Here is a 19,208-nt window from a genome sequence, read left to right as displayed (position 1 = left end):
GTTGCAGGGCATACTAATGTCTGGATTCTCTGTGAAATGAGGTCATAAGGGGTCTTTGTGGACGCCAGTTGTATAGATCTACATCCTGGAGTCTTCTGATAAGTCAGAGAAAGGAATGGCTTTGCATTTTGGTGTAGCCTCAGAGTGCAGCCAGAATTCTCTTACCGGGTTGCTTGATTTTTTTTTAAAATTTCGATCGGAGATTAAGTTTGTATGAGTAAAGTCACTCCGATCAGTGAGACGCCGCTTTAAAAAAAAAAAAAAGCACTATTTGTTGTGCTTGCAAAATCTTTTGTTAATGGTTCCATTCATAGAAAAGATGATATCTTCAAAATTTATGTTTGGAAGGGCAAGGTCAGTGGGATAAGTAAAACACATGATCCTTTGAGTCTTTCTTTCAATGTAAATGTTTTTTGAAAGTTGTCCGTGTTCTTTTTACTTGGTTTAATCACATGGTAGCCTGTTCTCTGGAGATGTAGAGAATCCAAGAATATCTCTCCCTATCAATATGTTTTCCAAATTGAGCTGAAAGCCCAAAAGAGGTAATTCTGGTCCTGAACATTGCACTTTACAGATCAGTGACAGACCTGAAGTTGCTTTTCCAAATGTCATAATTGCCACTGAAAATTTAAACTTGGTTAAAAAAAGAAACTACATCAGCTTGAAGCGTAGGTTAGTCTTAGATTTTGTTTCCCAAATTGTTTGGTAATCCTTTGCCAATAAAGTGTGCAGTGAGCATTTGGATTAGGCCTATTCATGTGAAGATTCTCATTCATTTTTTTTTTCTGAAAACTTTATCCTGCCTGAGACACTCAAAGTGGAGCTTTCTTATAGGCTTACCCATGAAGGTAAACTTTAATTGAATAGTTCACCAGGAACTAAAAATGCTTTTATGAATGAGAATTTAGCAGTTGATTAAGATGGGAGTTATATTTTTTTTTAAAGGCTCATTTTTAATTCTGAATTTGTTTCCAGTGTTCATATCAAGATATTTCTGCAAATGTTAATTTGCTAGTTACAGAAATGATTTCATTGACTGCTTGCTGGTAGTGTCTGAGATATGAAACTGCTTTCTCTAATTCTCCTGCAATGTTTAGTGCTGTATAACCTTATATGTGGAATACAGGAGACCAGCTACGCCACTTTTTACTCTCGGAAATGGAAGCGTATTCTAACAGTATGGAAATTCTCTAAATTTAGGAATGACAGAAAGAAAGGAAAGTGTTGTGTATCACCCTGTAAACTTTTTAAAATACATTATTTTACATAGACCCTTTAAAGATCAGGTTATTTGAACTGTGCATTAATATTTTTATGCTTCTGTTTCCGCTTAAAGTCTTTTTGTAGCTGTTGAGTTGGATCAAGTCATGCTTTCAGAATGTCAATAAGCCAATAATGTAATTGTTTAACCTTTGTCTCAGCCTGTGGCCCCATTATCCATGCCACTCCTTCATAATACATTGATGTGAAGAGATCTTTAAAGGCTCATCCTCAGTTAAACATTTAAAGTTGTTCTTGACAAACTTCTGTAATGGATCAGACTGGAGGAGCCATTGCTTGAGTATGATTGTGCCAGACATTTCGCACAAGCTGCAGCTCCCCAGTCCCCTTTTAGCATAATTAATTTGACATAAATTGATGAGGCATTTCCCATGCAGTGATATGCACCAAACTATATAGGTCTGCATGTTACAAGAAAATGGAAAAAGTGAGTTCCAACACATGATTCTTGTGAATGTGTTCAATCTGTAGTGAAAAATATATACCTGCTTTTTCAGCTGAGCCATTTCTTTGGCACTTGGTATGACACCATTTGAAGGCTTGTCCTGAATTAATGCACATGAATACCGTTTTCCTGTAGAAGGGGAAGACATTTTCAGCTTTATGGTACTACTCTGTTTTTGTTCTGAGCTTGTAAACCAAAAGGAGGCATTTTTATTTAGGGGAAATCAATATTCTGACTTCTGTCATTTTCGCTACAATTAGGTTAGCATGGAATATGTGGGTTGGGGTACCCTTGAGTTTTGATCTCTTTGATTTCCCCCTTTATTCAAGCTAATCCATCCATCCATTTACTTTCTAACCCACTTTGTCTGCTACGACGTTATGGGGAGCTTGGAACGTGTCCCATCAAGCAACAACAGGATACTGGTCTGTCACAGGGCAGACATGGATACAGACACATGCAGTCACACCAGGGCCAATTTTCCCCGAAGCCAGTTTACCTATCAGTACCAGTCTTTAGACTGGGAGGAAACTGAAGCAGCTGGAGGAGATGCATGTGAATGGGGAGAACATTTAAATTTCTCGCAGATGGGATCCCAGAACCCCAGTGCTTTTAATGTCGCATGAAAACCAAAAGGTGCAGATTTCAAGTAATAATGTATTGTATCTTCATATGCAGGACGTGCGTTACACCAGACACATTAGCAGCTCTATCTAAATGAGGTATTATCAGCTGGCATAGTAATGGTTTAAGCACAACCTTATTTGCAGTGCCCTGCATGATGACTGGAGCGAAATGAAATGTGTTGGTAGTAAAAGAATGTCGGGATGTGACCCTACTTTAGGAAATATATTTGTCAGTCTTGTACCTCCCAGTATCTGAGTCAAAAGGTCAGCCTCCTCATGGGACAGTGGTCCACAGACACATGCAGGACACCCAAGAACAGAGCTACTGAAGGAGTGGGGTGTTTGTAATAATCTATTGTCCATACAGATCTTTGCATATAATAGTCCTGGCAAGTGCAAGTGTCGCCACTGTAACATTAATATACCTGCTAAATCATCCCAGTAAGCTCACTTTGGACAGCCTTGCTCATTTTGTTTGAAAACTGTTGGAAACTTAGTGCCTTAGCATAAGGCAAAGGGTCACCCTGTAAAGTATTGGCCGTAGTAGGGGGTCACTGCAGACAGGTGTTCCTTCAAACTTGTGCATCTGTTAGCGCGTCTTATAAGCCTTAATGCTTTTGCATTGATGAAATCAAGAGATATTTACATTGTTGAAATCGGTGTGAGTGACTGAACTATTTAGGAAAAGTGTGAAGAAATTGCATACTTTCACAAAAATACCAACTTCTTTCATTGTAAAAGTCTATCTTGGCACCTGGATTCCAAGATATTGCAGCTGATTACTGCAGTTAATCTTTAGTTCAAAGTGTTCTGCAGCCCGTGGGTTAATTGAGCACGTAAACGCCACTTCTGTGCTTGTTAGAAGCTTCAGAGTCTTATAAAAGCATGGGATGTAGATGCCAAGGGTTGGTTATTTCTAGTGTAATCCTACAAATGAGGCCTGAGATATTCTCTAAACATCGTGATTCTGTTTGAAAGCTGAATATTTAGGCATTTTTGGAATAATTATCATTGCAAAAAAAATCTCAATACTTACTGAAGCAGACAGCTAAAGAAGGCTCCACAGTCCAAATGTTTTTACTCTTTACCTACAGACATTATTGATTTGTTTTGCTTACAATCTCTGGAAGACCAGGGCACGTTTGCATGTGCCATTTCTGAAAGTTGCCAAATCAGTCCCTCAACCATTTTTCTCTGCTGCCTGTTTGTAGCTTCTGTGAACAACAGAAGCCTGAGCCTGCAAATACAACATGCTTACTCATCTGAAGGTATTTTTTTCTGAATGTTGTTGCCTTAACTTCATAATAGAATACAGGGTTTCACATACTTCAGAAAAGTTGGCATAGCCTGTGTTTTTTTTTTCAGTTTGTATTAACACTTCAAGTGTTCTGTTTCTCATGCTTGTGGGGGTCTATTTGCCACCACCTAAGAACAATATGAGTGCTGCGGAGTGGAAAGTGCTGACTGTTTCCTTTTTGCATATAAAAATATGTATTTTCATATGATATCTAGCAGTTTTGCTGCATTTCCATTGTGCAGCTGCTCTCTTTACTCCAGGACTCCAAAGTGCATAATTCATCCACGGAGGCTATTGCATTCTAAGGGGGGGGAGGAAAGGAAAAATCCTCTTCTGACAGCACTCATTTCTCAGTGCACAGCAATTTGGCTGTCAGAAACAGCTGGCACTACAGGGCGGAACAATGGGAAAGCATAGGGAGAGGGAAGTGCTTACTCAAAGCACCCTAAGGGAGGATCGGGTTACAGACTGTCATTAACAACAGACTGCGCCATGTACCGAGACTGTGGGCTTCAAGTCTGAGCAGGAGTCTGTGGCTCAGACGGGTAGGTGTTTCACTTAAACTACGGGGGTGGGGTGCGTGGAGGGGGAGGGGGGAGTGCGTTCGTTCAGGAAGACTTGGCCACGGGTCTGTTAAGGGGGCAATCTCTTTTAAGGATACATCAGTCCTGAAGCTCGTATTTAACGTGTGCGCTGATATGCAAACCGAGCTGGGAGTAAGTTTTGTCTTTTAGTTTTCGGGGTGTGAATTAGCTGTCCAGGGAATCATGCAGTTATTAACTAAAGGAGGAAAGATGGCAATTAAATCCGCTTTGCCCATTTCACTCTTGTTTTTTCTTGTCAGCATGTTATTTTTAGTCTAAATCTACGAGCCCTTAATAAGCACTAGCCTTGTTTAGCTGAAACATAGCGTCATGTAAGGAATCTTGTGTTCTGAGTTTGGTGAACACAGTCTTCATCGCTACTAGAAGTAAGTGATAGTGTTCATGTGCTAGAGTCTTACTTTTGTTTCTCTTCTGCAGTATTGTTTTTGGTTGTTTCTCATATTGATTCCCATGATTCATAGTGTGATCTCAGTAAAAGACATACTTAAATGACACTGGAGTCAGCTGTCTGTGGAGGAACACAGATCTGCAGTACTTCCTGGCTCCACACATTCCCATTACCAGTGTCTGCACCAGAGACAGTCTTTAATACAATTTTCATGAGGTCTTTATCCGTCTTCTGTTTTATTGCTTTGTGCTTGGGTTAAGAAGTTAAATTAATTTTTTAATGTAAGTGTTCAGTATTTTTGTTGCTGTCGTAGATTTCACAATCTTATACCAAAGATGTCACATTAAAGTAACCTTTGCTTAGACTTACTGAAATATTATGATATACTAGATCTGTTGCTTCTTATTCAGTCTGTGAAAGTGTGTGTGTGGGGTAGATGCATTTTTCTTTTATCATGAGACAGAACATAGTGCAAATTATTAGGTATAAAAATTCTAAATGTGGGGGTAATAATGTTGTGGGGTGAGTAAAGCATAAATTGGTTTTCAAGTTTTTGAATTACTCAAGAATAAAGACCCTGTTTTATTGGGGAGTGATCAATTGTTAAGGTCTAAAGTAGTCCGGCACATGGGAAAGGAAGGGCAGATGTTAATATCTGCGTCACAGGCAGTGGCTTTATCTGAATTTCAGGAAACCAAGTAGATAAAACCTCCAGGATAGGAAATACAACAGCAGAGTTTGAAACCAGTGAAAGAGTCTTTTGTGGAATTGGCTTAAATGGGGTGTTGCATGTGAAAAGGGAGCTGTAGGTTCAAGACTTTAAGATGTTTGACTTCAAAATTAAGGTCCAGAATTTGCTATATGAGCCTGTTGATCAAAGGCACATAGACAGAGCTAAAACATCTGAAACTGGATTTAGCCATTTAGTTCTTTTTGATGGAGATGCTTTACTGCTTTATAGCCAGGATTATAGCCTAGAGTTCCTGCAGTCTGCTTTGAACTTCAAAATGAAGCGCTAAGGAGCTTTTCAATTTTTGCCCGCCTAGGTTTGGTAAAGACGCTTGCCTGAGGGCAGGCCAAGCTTTATGATGGGTGTTTGACTCCGAGTGCATTTTGGTTGCCAGGACTCTTGGGTCTCGGGGTAACCAGACCCTGCAACCTCCACCCTGCATGTGGTGCTGTTGGCAAGAGATGTCTTTGTCAGTGCTGAACCTTCGGTACCTGTTGGTGTTACTTACCGTTATTTAAAGTGAGGAGATGTCAGTGACTACCCGAAGTTTCCAACTATTTTTAGTGTATTGAGCATTAAAGAGAAACAACTTGGGCATGTTTATAGAAATGCAGTATAACGATTTTAGATATTTTGGTATCATGGTCATCTGTAATGTACTCAGGTGACTTTATTGCATAAACCCTAAATCATTACAGCTAATTCAAGGTTCTGTGTAGATCATCCAGACGGACTTCAGCAAGTGTTTTACAAATGTGCAGAGCAATGCACAGGTGAAGTGTAACAGACCAATTGATGGGGAGGTCCAGGTGTGATGGTCTGGAGTGTCTAGTTGTTAAAGCACTCCAATTGTGCTGTGTGCAATTTGCCACAGTCGGTGTTGGGACCTCATTTGCTTGTTTTCCTGCTGGCTTCTAATGACATGACCGCGTTAGGTGGACAGGTCACCTGTCCCCATGCTGCTTGTGTGGTGGCAGCTTTCATGCGAGATAAAAACTCTACTGTAAGCCTGTGAGTGTCTTACTTGCACTACTCCAACCCCCATTGGAAAATTTATGGGATGAGCTGAGACAACGTCTTGCTCGCATGCATCTTAAAATTTATGCTTGTCTAGATAAATTTCCTGCACCTCCAACACCGTTATCAGCAAAATTAGCATCTTTGTGGTTCTCATTTTGATGCTCAGTATGTAGTTTAGATATATTTATTGAGTTCCAAGTAATGGTTTGCAGTAACAATACAAAGCCAAGGCTGCTACCTTTACTGACATTTGTTGAATGAACAGAAAAATGTGGATAATTACTGGACATGTATTGGTACTCTGGTACTTGAAAGCCATTTTAATTAGAGATGGATTTCTTTTTCTTGCAAAGCTATTTACATAAGGGTCAGTGTTAAAACTAATGTCATGAAGTGAATACTAACATAACCTTTTTCAGTTAGTGATCCATTTTGTCTAAGAAAGTTTGCTCATTCCATTTTGTGTAAACATTGCTTAAGGTTGTGAAAATGAAGTTTAATTTGGCAGAGCTGAGTACTTAAATGGTTCTTTAGCAACGAAAGTGGATGTGCCTTGGTGCTGGCAAGAGGGGTGGCTTAGAGTTTCAGTGTGATGTGTTTTTGAGATCAACAGACCAAATGCTACTTGGTGCTCTGCTTATTTTGGAGCGACATTACACCCTGGATTCTGCATAAAATGATGCTGTTCAGTGCAACACCGTGAAGGATAAAAGGAAGAACTGGGCATTTCACATTGAAAATTCCCGATCATCTTACAAATCATTGCACCTTACACAAAAGCTAAGTTCATGTTTGGCGCTGAGTTAGCCTGCATTTGTGGCTTTAGGCAACTCGGACGCCATTCTTGTATGAGCAAAGGAAATGGACAGACATTTCATTCAAGCTACCTGCCTCCTACTGCATTATAAGCTTTAAGTGTCTACAGCAGAGTTAGCACTGCATGGAGGACTGACTGCAAGCTCACAGACGCTTGTCAAACCACGATTGTGATCCAATCAGTCGATAGCTTGGCCAACTTGAGTAATGAGTAAGCCAGTCATGTTCAGTTGATGTCATACAGTAAATAGCTCTGCATCATCTCACCAGTATCTGGACAACAGGGCTTTTGGATTTTAGTGGTGTTTTTTTTGCTATCTACATGAGATTTTGAATGACAAAAGGTAGGGATTTATGCATTAGGTTGGTTCTTAAAAGATAATTTCTGGTCTGTTTTCACTTTGAGGCTTGGCCTTGATCCTTTTCATGAAAAAGAATGAATGTCTTTAAATGCAGTTTGCTAATTTTAACTTTGAAGTCTCCACAAGGTGTTAAAAATATAATTTAACATGAATTTGTTGAATTAGATTTAGAACAGTATATTAAATACTTTTGCTCACTGTTGGCAATCTTAAACTTGCTAAAAGGATTTCTTGCTTTCTCTCTTGTATTTCTTCATGTTTTGGGGGGAGGGAGGAAAAGAGGAATAAGAAGCCATTTTCCAGCCACGGTCAATAGGTGTCACAGCAGTTGATCCAGGCTGCCCTGGGTTGCTGGCTTTTAGCTGTTACTTGAACTGGATGGTAGAGGTTAAACATGTTGACCACCAAGTGTCATGTTTAAAAGCTAGCCTTAGTAATGGTTAGTTCAAGACGTTTACTGTAGTGCATTGAAGATCCCACTAAAGGACATGTGTTCTTGTACTTGATTAAATTAAGTTGGTATCAGTGGTATCACCATTTTTTTTTTTACAACTTAAACCCCAGGTATTATTTTGAATGTTTTTGCAGAAGAGGACCACATTATACCATAACTATCTATATTGTAAGTAAGCAGAGAGCAGTGTTGCCCAACTATTTTTGAACTGGGGTCCAGCTCCCTAAGGCATTCCTCATTTGAAGACCGCTTCTGCTAAAAACAATGGAATTTTTTTTAAAAGTTCATTTTCATCCTTTAGAGCTGTGCTTCTCTGGCTCTGTCTGTTAGGACATGGCAGGAAAATGAGCATTCATTGTTCCATGTGCTGGTCTCTGGGCTCGGGAGCTGAAAATCGGAGGATCCAGTTCAACACCCCTCTGATTTGGAACAATAGAAATAAACAAAAGTGTTTATTTTTCTTTAAGAAGGAACAAGGATAAAACCTTTCAACAACATAGGGTTGAAAGGGTAAAAGCACAAAGGTTGTACCTTCTTCCATGAGCAAAGTTTATATGTAGGATGCTCTGAAGCATTTCTGATTTTTTTTTTTTAGGACTTCAGTCGATTGTAATCAAGTAGAAAAATGTGTGCCTTATTAAAATATGTAAAGTGTTATTTGTGTGGTCAAAATGCTTTTATTTCTAGATTTATAAATGTTTACAATTAATTATAAATGATTTACACTTTTTTTCAAGTATGCCTGAGGGTTGATTTCGCAGTTGCATTGAGCGATGTTCTTATGAGCCTCTTTATTGTGTCTTTGTTACAGATGTGTCTTTTGATTCCTGTTACCATTGTTGCATAGCTTTAATAGATTAAGGGATATACTGTGTAGTTGTCCAAGATCATGTACATTGAAAACCACTAAATATTTTAACATTGACATACAAAATATATTTTGGCTCCTGTGTGGTTTTGATAAAATGTGGAATAAAGATTTCATTTTTCTTCACATAAAAGATTTTATTTTTCCTGAGTATATTAGGAACTTTTGGAAGGGCTCCATTGGCTGCTTCCATTCAAAGTCCAAAACTCTGCCAAGCTTTTGATAGCATCATTTATTTCTCTGTTCCATGGGACCATTTGTCTTTTATTTTAGTCAAAGGCATTCTCCTTCAAGATGTGAAGTCATTTTGAATGTTTGCCTATAATAGTTTTGACGTGCATTAGCTCTCAAATGTATGGCTTTTTATAAGCAAATGTACACTTTAATTTAAAGGTTCGTGAAACAATGTAAAGCTGGTGGCACTGCTATTGCGTAGAGGTAATAATGAAACAGCAATTGTGTATTCTTATTGGTAGCTGTGACCTCAACAATATTGAATGGCTGGATCCATAATAAATTATAATATGCTGTAAATTTGAAAGACCAATATTGGTTGAAACTCAGGCCTTCAAATTTAATTGCTTGATGCCACAACATGAAAGCACACTACAGCACGTTTGTCTTCTGCTTCATTACGTGAGGTTTACAAGTTATATCCTCTTCAGTATATACTAAAGCAAAATACTACTTTCAATATAGTACTTCATGCAGCAGGTAATAATATGTGGAATGATGTGCAAGTCTTGATTGTCTTGCAATGCTAGATTGATTTAGGTTTTCAAAACATCATAAAATTCCCTCACATTGCAGATCACCTTTATTTTCTAGATCCTGTTTTAATTTTTGTGGAGTTTAGATTTGTTACATATCTTTAAGTGGTATTCGTGAATGGCCGTTCTCAAAACAATTTCTGTGAAACCTGTTAAATTGTCCTTTAAAACGGTTCCCTTTTTATCAAATATTTCAAGATTCTGATGCTTAAGGACCTTTTTTTTTCTTTTGACTAGAATTTTTCATTAAAGATAAAATTAATTATCCTAAGCATATCCAAATCAGGAAAAAGCTATCAATATTCACCGTGTGCACTATATGAAAAGGGAAGTTTAAGAAGAAAGTTTACTTTTGATTGCTTTATTTACTATCTGTACCGTTTGGAACTCTGGGCTTCCTGGTGAAGTCTAGATAACATCAGTACCACGGCACTGGCTGCTGTGTGCTCTATGGCAGCAAGACTAAGATTTTTTTTTTTTTGTTTCTGCTCTTTCACCACACTTTAACTAAGCTCTTTGGAAGGCAGATGAAATTTCCAGAGGCTAATGAGAATATTATGCTATTACTTTCAAACCTTCTTACTGGTTGTTAACTTTGCATAGCGTGCTGTAGACTGTTTTCCTGTTAGTTCTTGGTTTCCTAGGGGTTTGCTATACAGTCGGCATGAATAATTTCTGTGCATTGTGTATGCTTTTATAGACTCATTGTGGCCATGTCTTTGTTTGAAACCACACTCATCTACCAGGGATACATTTTTTATTTTGTTAGAGGAGGACATTTGGCCCATTTTAGCGTCTAGTCAAATTTGCAGAAGTTGTATCCTTCTGGATTTGCCCAAGCTGGCCTACCTTACTTAAAAAGTTGTCTGATCACCAGATTTAAATTCTTTACACATGCATCTTATTTCCAGTCTATGTAAATTAAAGTTTAGTAATAAAGGAGGGAAAGAACTTGATTTATTTTCCTGTGTCTTTATGCAAAATGAGTGTCTGAGTACAAAAATCACTCTGGGCAAGTTGGTCTGAATTGTGACTGGGTAGAAGGAAGGTGCCACTCTTACATTTACTTTACCGGAATTGTTGCATATCTGTGCCACAAGAGCTCATGGACGAGTGTCAGGTGTGCTCAGGCAGAGATCACACCTAATGTCTCTGCCCCCTGCAGTCTGACACCTCCAGCTTTTTTGCCAGACATTTCCTGTTTAACAGTATTTGTAAAAAGTAAATGAAACACTGATTCGTTTTCTCAGAGCTTTTGTGTGTAGTGCTACAAAGGATTCACCTTAATTGTGGGAATTCATTTTAAGGAAGAGAGGACAATTAAATGCTAGGTAAGTCACTTTTCCCTAAACTCCCTAAGTAGGCAGTCACTATTTTTTACTTCTAAAAGAGTGAGGGGTTCGTTGTCTTTTAAAGACGCATTGTATGTATTTTAGTTTCCATGTAGATTTTGATATCTCTTCTTGGATTGTAAACCAGACATGCCTAAATCAGTTTGTCTGCTCATGTTTGCGGTGTACTGATAAAGCTGCAAATACCAGGACAATAGAAGGGCTGTTTTGCATGTAATCCTTCAGCAGAAGCAAAGCTGTGGGAGTTGACTGTAGAGCTCTGTGATACAAGGGTGGGACCCCCTGTTAGTAGATCAGCAAGATCTACCTCCATATCGGTTAAAAAAACAGTCCACTCAAACGTACTATAAAGAACTACTTCTGATGCCTTTTTAAGTCAAACAAAAGAAGCTCGGCCCCAAACAGAACCTATGAATAACATCTTTTTGTGATAGGTTGTACACAGGCCTCATAATTTTAATGTAAATGGCCTTTGTTGTTTTTAAGATGAGGGGCTTGCACTAGCTGGATGTGAAAAGACTGGGACTTTGAGGCTGAGGCCGACTCACACGTTGATGTATAATGAGGACTAAGGTGTTTGTCAATGAATGACTCAAGTGCAGAAACAATTTAAATAATAATGGACAACCATGCAAAGCTGCTGCCCCAAGCTCTCACAGGTCAGATTCCTGGGACTTCAACATCTTTTTCTTTCTACTGAGGCCTGCGGAGTGGAATTCAGATCTCAAAGACGCCACCCTATAGTGCTTTACAGCAGCCTCACCTTCAGACATCCAAGTCTTCTGCTGAGGTACTCTGCGAGATGGCACAAAGCTGAGAGAGAGATTCTTCTTTGATGTTTTTCTTTTTTCCTTGTGTTTTTTTTGTGTGTGTAATTCGTTAATAGAAGATGCAGCACAAAATCCTGAGTGAAAATGGCAACGAAAAGGAACTGCCTGACCTCCCTTTCAGAAAGTCCTGGCGGAGGTTCAGCTCTCTAAGCACGAAACGTTGGCGGGTGCCAGATAATATAATATGTGGGAAGAGATCTGCAGAGGAGTACTTGCAGTCCTCTGAAACCTCACCCTAGTGCCCTGCATGTTTTTCAGATATATTTGGCTGCTTTATTTGTTTTTTTTGCATCGACTGAATTCTGGGGCATTTAACGAACTTCAAATGTTGATCCTCAGCTCTGCTGTTGCATCAGTATGTGTTCTCCTTGGAAGTGCGTTCGGGGAGAAAATGGTTCTGGCTTTTACTTCAATAAGAAATGCAAAATGTTTTTTTTTTTTTACATTTTTATTGGATACCGGTGACAAAATCCGTGCTTGCTTTGTCTGAGTGGTTGAATGTATCTTAATGAATTGGAATGCTCAAGCACAGGGAATACAAGTGAACATATTTACAGCCATCAAAATAGTTTTAGCCCAACAGTACTGTAACTGTGGAAATGATCAATTTAATCAGTCTCTTGTTGTGTCTACACAAATAGAGAACCTCAACAGGGATAAGTAATTGTTACTTCACTGTTAATTGTTAGGATTTCCCCTTTTCTACTGAAACTCGGAACAGTGCTGAATCAACCTGGTGTTTTCTTAGGTTGATGTAATTATACGGTCTAAACCAATTACTCTGAAAATGCAACTGTTTAGTACCTTGTTTATACTAAATAGTTTTTTAATCTAATATATTTAGGTTTTCATTAACATTATGCCACGTTCAAACAGTAATGGAAATTGCAAATAAGTGAAAGATCAATTGCTGCAGAATTAATGTAATTAGCATATGAATGGTTTTAATTGAAATGTTTAATTTCATTGTGAATTTTCCATTTTAGAATGGGCACCATTTCGGGTTTGTGTCAGAGTTAAGTTGAACAGTTGCAATATTTTTTCAGTCACACTACTATAGTATATGTAACTTGTCATTTTATTAATGTTCCTATAAAGTCAAGATTGGCAGCCATGGACAGCTATCTTGGCCGTATTAGGGCTTGTCACAGTTGGCTGTATCATGCTGAGACAGACTTCACTTGTAGCATTCTGAAGAGGAAACTAATTTTTGTACTCAATTTTATATCTTGTTCATAGCTAAGTAAATGCTGGTGTTTTGCAGGTTGGTTGGTTTCTTGTTTAACATGGAATAGATTGTTGTACTTCTTTCAGTTTTGTGCTTTTGTGCAATCCATAATTTTAGTTTGGTTTTACATTGTACCCACACAATTGTTCCTTGTACTCACTCTTGATCTACGTTTTCTATATCCCAAGCCTTCCCGGATAAAGGTATCTACTAAGCAAACAAATAGTGATAGAATTGCCATTCTGCACTGCCTACTTACGTAAAACTTAGTTCAATGTGAGTCAATTCCCTTCCTTAATTAAAGGGATAGGTTTACAAGAAACAATATTTGTGGTTACACTGTGTGAATATACTTGCAGATGTGCAATTGTGAGTTTCTGTGTGGGAAGTATTAAATTCTCCCAAATGGGTTTAACAGTGTGGATACAATAAACCCAGATCTAAACCCCAAAACATAAGAACTATTTGGTGGCTGCTATCGCAATCTGCAATGGGGGGATGGGGGGAGTACTTAACTGAAAAATTCAGCATTGAGGAGTTTACAATTTCACAAGTTGGTATAACTTATCTCCCCCAAATAACTGGAACTTAACAAGCCCAAAAAGTTGACATGGAATGATTATACATGTATTTTAACTGTACGTAATAAATCAGTGATGCAGGTGTTTCATTTCTTTAGTCATGTAGCATTGGAGGAAAAAACGCAGCTTATCGTCTTTTGTATTTTGTTAAACGAGAATGTTTTACTTTGGAGAGCTTTACTTAAGCAAAAGAAATCGGTATTAAAAAGACCACCTGTTCAGGTGATTGAGGCAACCAAAAAAGATTGAAAACTGTGGTGAAACTTGTACTTAGCTGAACTGGGTCACTGTTAGGTTATTGCATGCCTGTGGATGACACGCCTTTTAATGGCCCCAGGCCTGCGATTATCTCGCAATAACCAACCCCCTGTTTTCAACTCTAATTAAAAAAACAGCATGTGGTCAGTATGTGACCAGCTATTACTGATGTTTGCTGGATACTACCAACTGTAAGTAATCATTTATGTTTCAAAGTAGACGCAGAGACTCGACAACTAGGCTTCGATTAGTGCTACATCTTGTTGTTACTGGTCATTTTCAGCCAGCTTGTTTAGGTAGGTTAATAAGAGCATTGAACAATATTGGTGTAATAAAAGCAGAAATTTGAGAATGAAAGTTTGGTTAATGCTGCCAGAAAAATAACTTAGGATTGGTTGGAGACTTTGATGGATGCCACACACATGATGACCCAGAATTGATTAATGAAGACAAAATCGTAAACATTGATTGAAATTATAGTTGGATCTCTGAGCTTAATGTTTTTTTTTCTTAAGACCCAAAGATGTTTTGTGACCAGAAATTCGTAATATAAGCATGCAGGGGTTTATTCTAGGACGATTTGTGTATGTATATACATTTTCTGCATTTTGGACTGGTTTTCTCATGTTGCTAACCTGTTTCTGTGACTTGCTTTTCTGGTGGGTGCTATCCTCAGTACTTCTTACTTTATTTCTGGGCTTTGCATACCTTCGTCCTGCTGGGCTTCTCCTCCTCCTCCTCCTCCTGCGTCTGTCTGTTCTCCTTCCTGCCGGCCCTGCTGTCTCTCTCAAACACTCCAGCAGCCAATGGGATAATACTAGTTTTCCTGCTGCTTGCTGCTCAACTCCAGGTTGCCAAGACAACAGAAGTCATAAGGCCCACGTTACCTTAACACGTCGATTTAAAATGCTTAGTCTTTTAGAAGTAAAAAGTAACTTTTTCCTTTTGTGCGAGATTCCAATACATCAAGCAACTTTTATTTTAGAACACTAAAATAATTCTAATACCATTCATTGGGATTTTTTATTTATTCAGAATATAAATTAAGTAGAAATACCATCCTGAAACATGTGCAAGACAAATTATTTTACCATAAGAAACCTGAGCAGAAAAGAATAGTACCATGTGTTCAACAGCAATGTCATGCTATTTCTTTCACCTCTTTTGAGAACGTAATAAGAAAAACGTCAGTTGCCTAAACACAATGTGGATTTAACTAAAAATTGTTTGTGTCAAAGTTCCAACTTATTTCTGGAAGCAAACGGTTTTAGAATTCTTCTATTACATATTGAGTTCAGGAGAATTTTGGGTTAATTGATATTTTAACATTTCAACCTCTTCATTATACGACCCAATTACTTTACAGTTGAATCACTGGAAAGAAAAATGGCTCTGAAAAGAACTTTTCTCAAACAGCACTGGCAAAAATAATTTCTGTTATTTTTGTACTGACCAAAATTTTGATCTAGGATTTTAAATTTTATTGGACTTTCATAGTGTTCTGTACACCTATGCTAACATCTTGTGGTCATCAAAATGAGTTTCTGAAGTGATATTATTAGTATGGGGACACATGCACTATTATTGCGCTGTTACCAATGTCACCCTTTGGCCTTTATTTCAGTTCTCCAGTGTTAGATGGTGTCATGATTCTTCTGGTCCTACTGATGCTGGTCTTGCCCTCTTCCAGCATGGAAGGTAGGTTAAAATTTTTATATCATCCTACAAACCAGAGAAAGATTAATAAAAACACTAATAGTAGTCTGAGAACATTTTAATCTTTGGATGTCATTTGATTTGCTTGAAAATGCCATATTGATCAACTTCTGTTCTTTCAAAATAGAAGTAGGAATATTGGTGAAAGTAATTATTTTCCAAAATGCATTTTTGCCTTGTAACAACCCACCCCCAATATTTTAATTTCAGAAAAACAAATAGGATTTTAGTCTCGATTTGTAAATTGGTTCAGTGGGAACCTTTTTTTTTTAAAAGAGCTCATTACCGATTAAGAAAGCAGGTTTAATGTGAATTCCCTCCATAAGGTTTTGCTTAACTTAAGACATTAATTGTTTTTTCCCCCAATTACAATGTTCAAGTTATTTTTAATATACAAGGCTTTATCATTTTATGATGAAAATTATATTTTAAAATACAGTATCAGCTTGGTTAAGTAGGGTTACGTTGTGCCTATTTTTCTTTTCCTTTTACTGAAATCCTATATTTGTTTTGAGAGCCTCAAACATTTAATGCTGGGAGTTTGACTTGGTGCCATCTTGATGTTGAGTGCATACTTTCAAGCTTTCTCACTGCATCTGTGACAACTGCTGAAGCTCTGTTAAATTACTCGGCTTGTCCAGCGTTACTAAGCATTTATGGGGCTCTTTATCACACCTTGTTTACTGAACACATTTGAAGGAAAAGTCCTCATCAACAGACATGGTCTCGGATATCTGGTTTGGGTTTCAGAAAGCAGACCATCCAAATCTTGTTCCTTTTTTTTATTTAAAAGCAGCCTATCCTTTTCTTATGTGGTTGATGCTAAAAGTTTAGTACCTGAATATTTGTAAAATGTCGGAAAACTCGGAGGCTTTCCTTTTCAAGTGTCTTTAAAACTATAGGATGCGGGCCTTTTGAAAATGTAGCTTTTGTTCTGTTAACTTTTTTGGCATCACAAAACAGTGTGATTGAGTAAATCATAAGGATTTACAAAGTAGAAATAGTGCAAAGCAATGTATTTGTATCATCAGGCTTTGATTTTTAAAGTTGATATCCTACAATCTTAATCATAGTCTATATGTCGACATTCGTAGAACAAGGTATTATGTGCACTAGGGGCTTCGCAGCCCATTGAGACCCTGCAAGCTCAAAAATTGGCCCCTCATCAGGTTTCCCTGGCTGTCTTTTCTACAGATGAAGAAGGGAAGCAGAGCACCAAGCTCTACGAGTGCGTCTGTGAGGGCATGTCCTGTGGGAACGGAGAGCGCTGTCGCGGGCAGCAGTGTTTCTCTTCCCTCACTATAAACGATGGGACTTCGGTTTATCAGAAGGGCTGCTTCCAAGTGTACGAGCAAGGGAAGATGACCTGCAAAACCCCTCCATCTCCAGATCAAGCTGTGGATTGCTGCCAGGGGGATCTGTGTAACTTGAACATCACTGTGGAGTTGCCAGTGAAAGGTAAAACAGCGGCTCGATGACCTAATGACCTAATCCCGTGTCCAAGGATACGTTTATTGTTCCAAGAACACTTTTTGCTTGCCTTTCCACAAAGGTTTTTCCACAAAGTGTCTCAGGTTATTATAAAAGAGGTCAAGGGCTCAGCAAAGATGATTTGCATATGATTGACTTCTGGATTTCTGAAAAATTCAGAGTACTTAATTTTTTTTTAGGTTCACACCTTTTTGGTTAAAGTGAACTTTTAAATATGTACATTATATCCTAAAGTGCCATTCAGGCTTGCTATCAATATTTGCCTTTAAACGTCTGTTCCCTCTCAACCTGGTTTTCTACTTAATATATGCCTTACCTTAATCTTTCTAATAAAAAGCTCATCAAGGTCCTGGGACAGACATGAGTTTTTTGTCATAGTTTGCTTCCCTGGACTTGTGAACAGAAGTGAAACCTTTGCCAGAGAGGGCCCTCAGCTAAGAGTGGCCAGTACACGGAGTAACCTACTTTCCTTGCTGTACTTTGAGTCTGTTTGGCTCTTGCCTTGTTATCCCTTTTTTACTTTCACTGTAAATACTACATCCCGTGCTGTATTGTTGTGACGGGAAAACAAATTTTGGCAATAAAGGGCCATAGGTCTGAAAGTCTCCTGGATTCCACATGAGGTTTGATCTAAAACAAAAGGTTGCTTTGGAGGAAACTTCTAACTTGGTTGTGTGATGGAGTAGCTGTCTAGCTTTCAGAGTTGAAACTAAATTAAAATTTGATGTTTCCTCAGCAGGAGAATGAAAGGTAATGTTCTCTCAAGTATAAAATAAATCATGGCTTGTTTTCCCCCTTAAGAATGTAAAAGAACAGCCATACAAAACCAAAGTGTATTTTTCTACTGAAAATAGAAATATGTGAAGAGTATTTAACAGATACAAGTTTATTGGACTTTTTATTAAGGTCAGAACATTATTCATAGTTTGGGGTTGGTGGTTCAGAATAATTGATAAGTCAAAATGTTTTTTTGTTCATTTGCAACTCCTTCCACCTCTGCTTAATATTTTCAACAATCTCTACCTCCAAGAACAACGAAAACAAAACTATTTTGAAATGCTTTCTTATTTAAAAATGTGGAAATGGCAATAAAGTAGATTTATTCAGGATATATTTTTATGGTTGGTTTGAACAGATTTGAGCATGAGGATGGAGGAGTCGGTGAGGAATCCCATTGTTTGGTTGTTAGTGGCGAGATCATTCAAGGAGAGGAATGAGGGGCCTTATATAGAGAGTTTCCGTGATCAGATGATGTTTTCCTGGACAGGCGTTTGTACTGTTGTGTGCTTGTGTATCGTACTGAAAGCTAGGTCCTGAAGAGGTATAGTATACCCAATGCTATTGTAAAGGATTGATATCCAAATAAAATGGGTTTTTCCTTGACTCTTGATGCTGGGTGTCGACCAGTGATCCTGTAGAGCCAACAGAGGGGGGCTACGAGTTCAGTTCTACCTCCATTTGTCCCAGCTCCTGTTTAGATTGTATAGATTTCACATTTTACTTGTTTTAAATTTAGATTTTTTTCATAACATGTTTACAGAAACTATAAACAAAGGCATCTAACCATAATACAACATAAAATTTAGCTCTAAAACTTTTGTCAAGGTAAATGCACTTATGCCATCAAACAAAAGATCTTAATTTATATAAATCAGTTTGCTTTATTTTATTTATTTTATAGTATGGATTTTGATGTGTATTAGTGATCGTGACATGGCATTTTTGCCTTCGTAATCAAGGTTTAAGGCTAATGTATTTCTTGGACTTGGGTTTTGCTGGACATATACACAGGGCGCTTAATCGCTAGTGTTTAGGAGATGAATGTTCATTGTCTTTTGCACTAATTTTTTTTCTGGTAAAAATTAATCCGACTTATTCTCAATACCAATCCAAACCTGAACCTTTTTATTTGTAGGTAGGGCTGGGTGTAAGAATTGCTGTCCCTGTGGGAGACATGTAGGAGTATGAGTTGTTTGAGTAAAGGCAACAGGAGGGCAAACAATCAGTAAATTCACATCTGAAAATCCCATCAGGTCTCGGTAAAGCAGTGGGAGGTTGTGGAGTCTAAACGGTTTTTAAAGATAACCAAT

General features: G+C 38.0%; 1 protein-coding gene across 3 annotated transcripts in view; it reads left to right on the top strand.

The window, feature by feature from the left end:
• Window positions 1-19,208, top strand: part of LOC102698641 (activin receptor type-1) — a 34,030-nt gene that overhangs the window by 3,538 nt on the left and 11,284 nt on the right. The window contains exons 1-3 of one of the 3 annotated variants that reach the window (XM_015358805.2): window positions 4,089-4,194; window positions 15,536-15,609; window positions 16,822-17,085. In XM_015358805.2, coding sequence (XP_015214291.1) covers window positions 15,558-15,609; window positions 16,822-17,085 — 316 coding nt within the window. In that variant the 5' untranslated portion in view covers window positions 4,089-4,194; window positions 15,536-15,557. Of the gene's footprint in view, window positions 1-4,088; window positions 4,195-4,276; window positions 4,366-15,535; window positions 15,610-16,821; window positions 17,086-19,208 lie in introns of those variants that run through there. The other 2 variants (XM_015358807.2, XM_006636467.3) reach the window with 2 other exon arrangements.

Source organism: Lepisosteus oculatus, chromosome 12 (genome assembly GCF_040954835.1).
Source record: "Lepisosteus oculatus isolate fLepOcu1 chromosome 12, fLepOcu1.hap2, whole genome shotgun sequence".
Lineage (NCBI taxonomy): Eukaryota > Metazoa > Chordata > Actinopteri > Semionotiformes > Lepisosteidae > Lepisosteus > Lepisosteus oculatus.
Note: the sequence above shows the minus strand (reverse complement) of the source record. Positions and strands in the feature narration are given on the sequence as shown.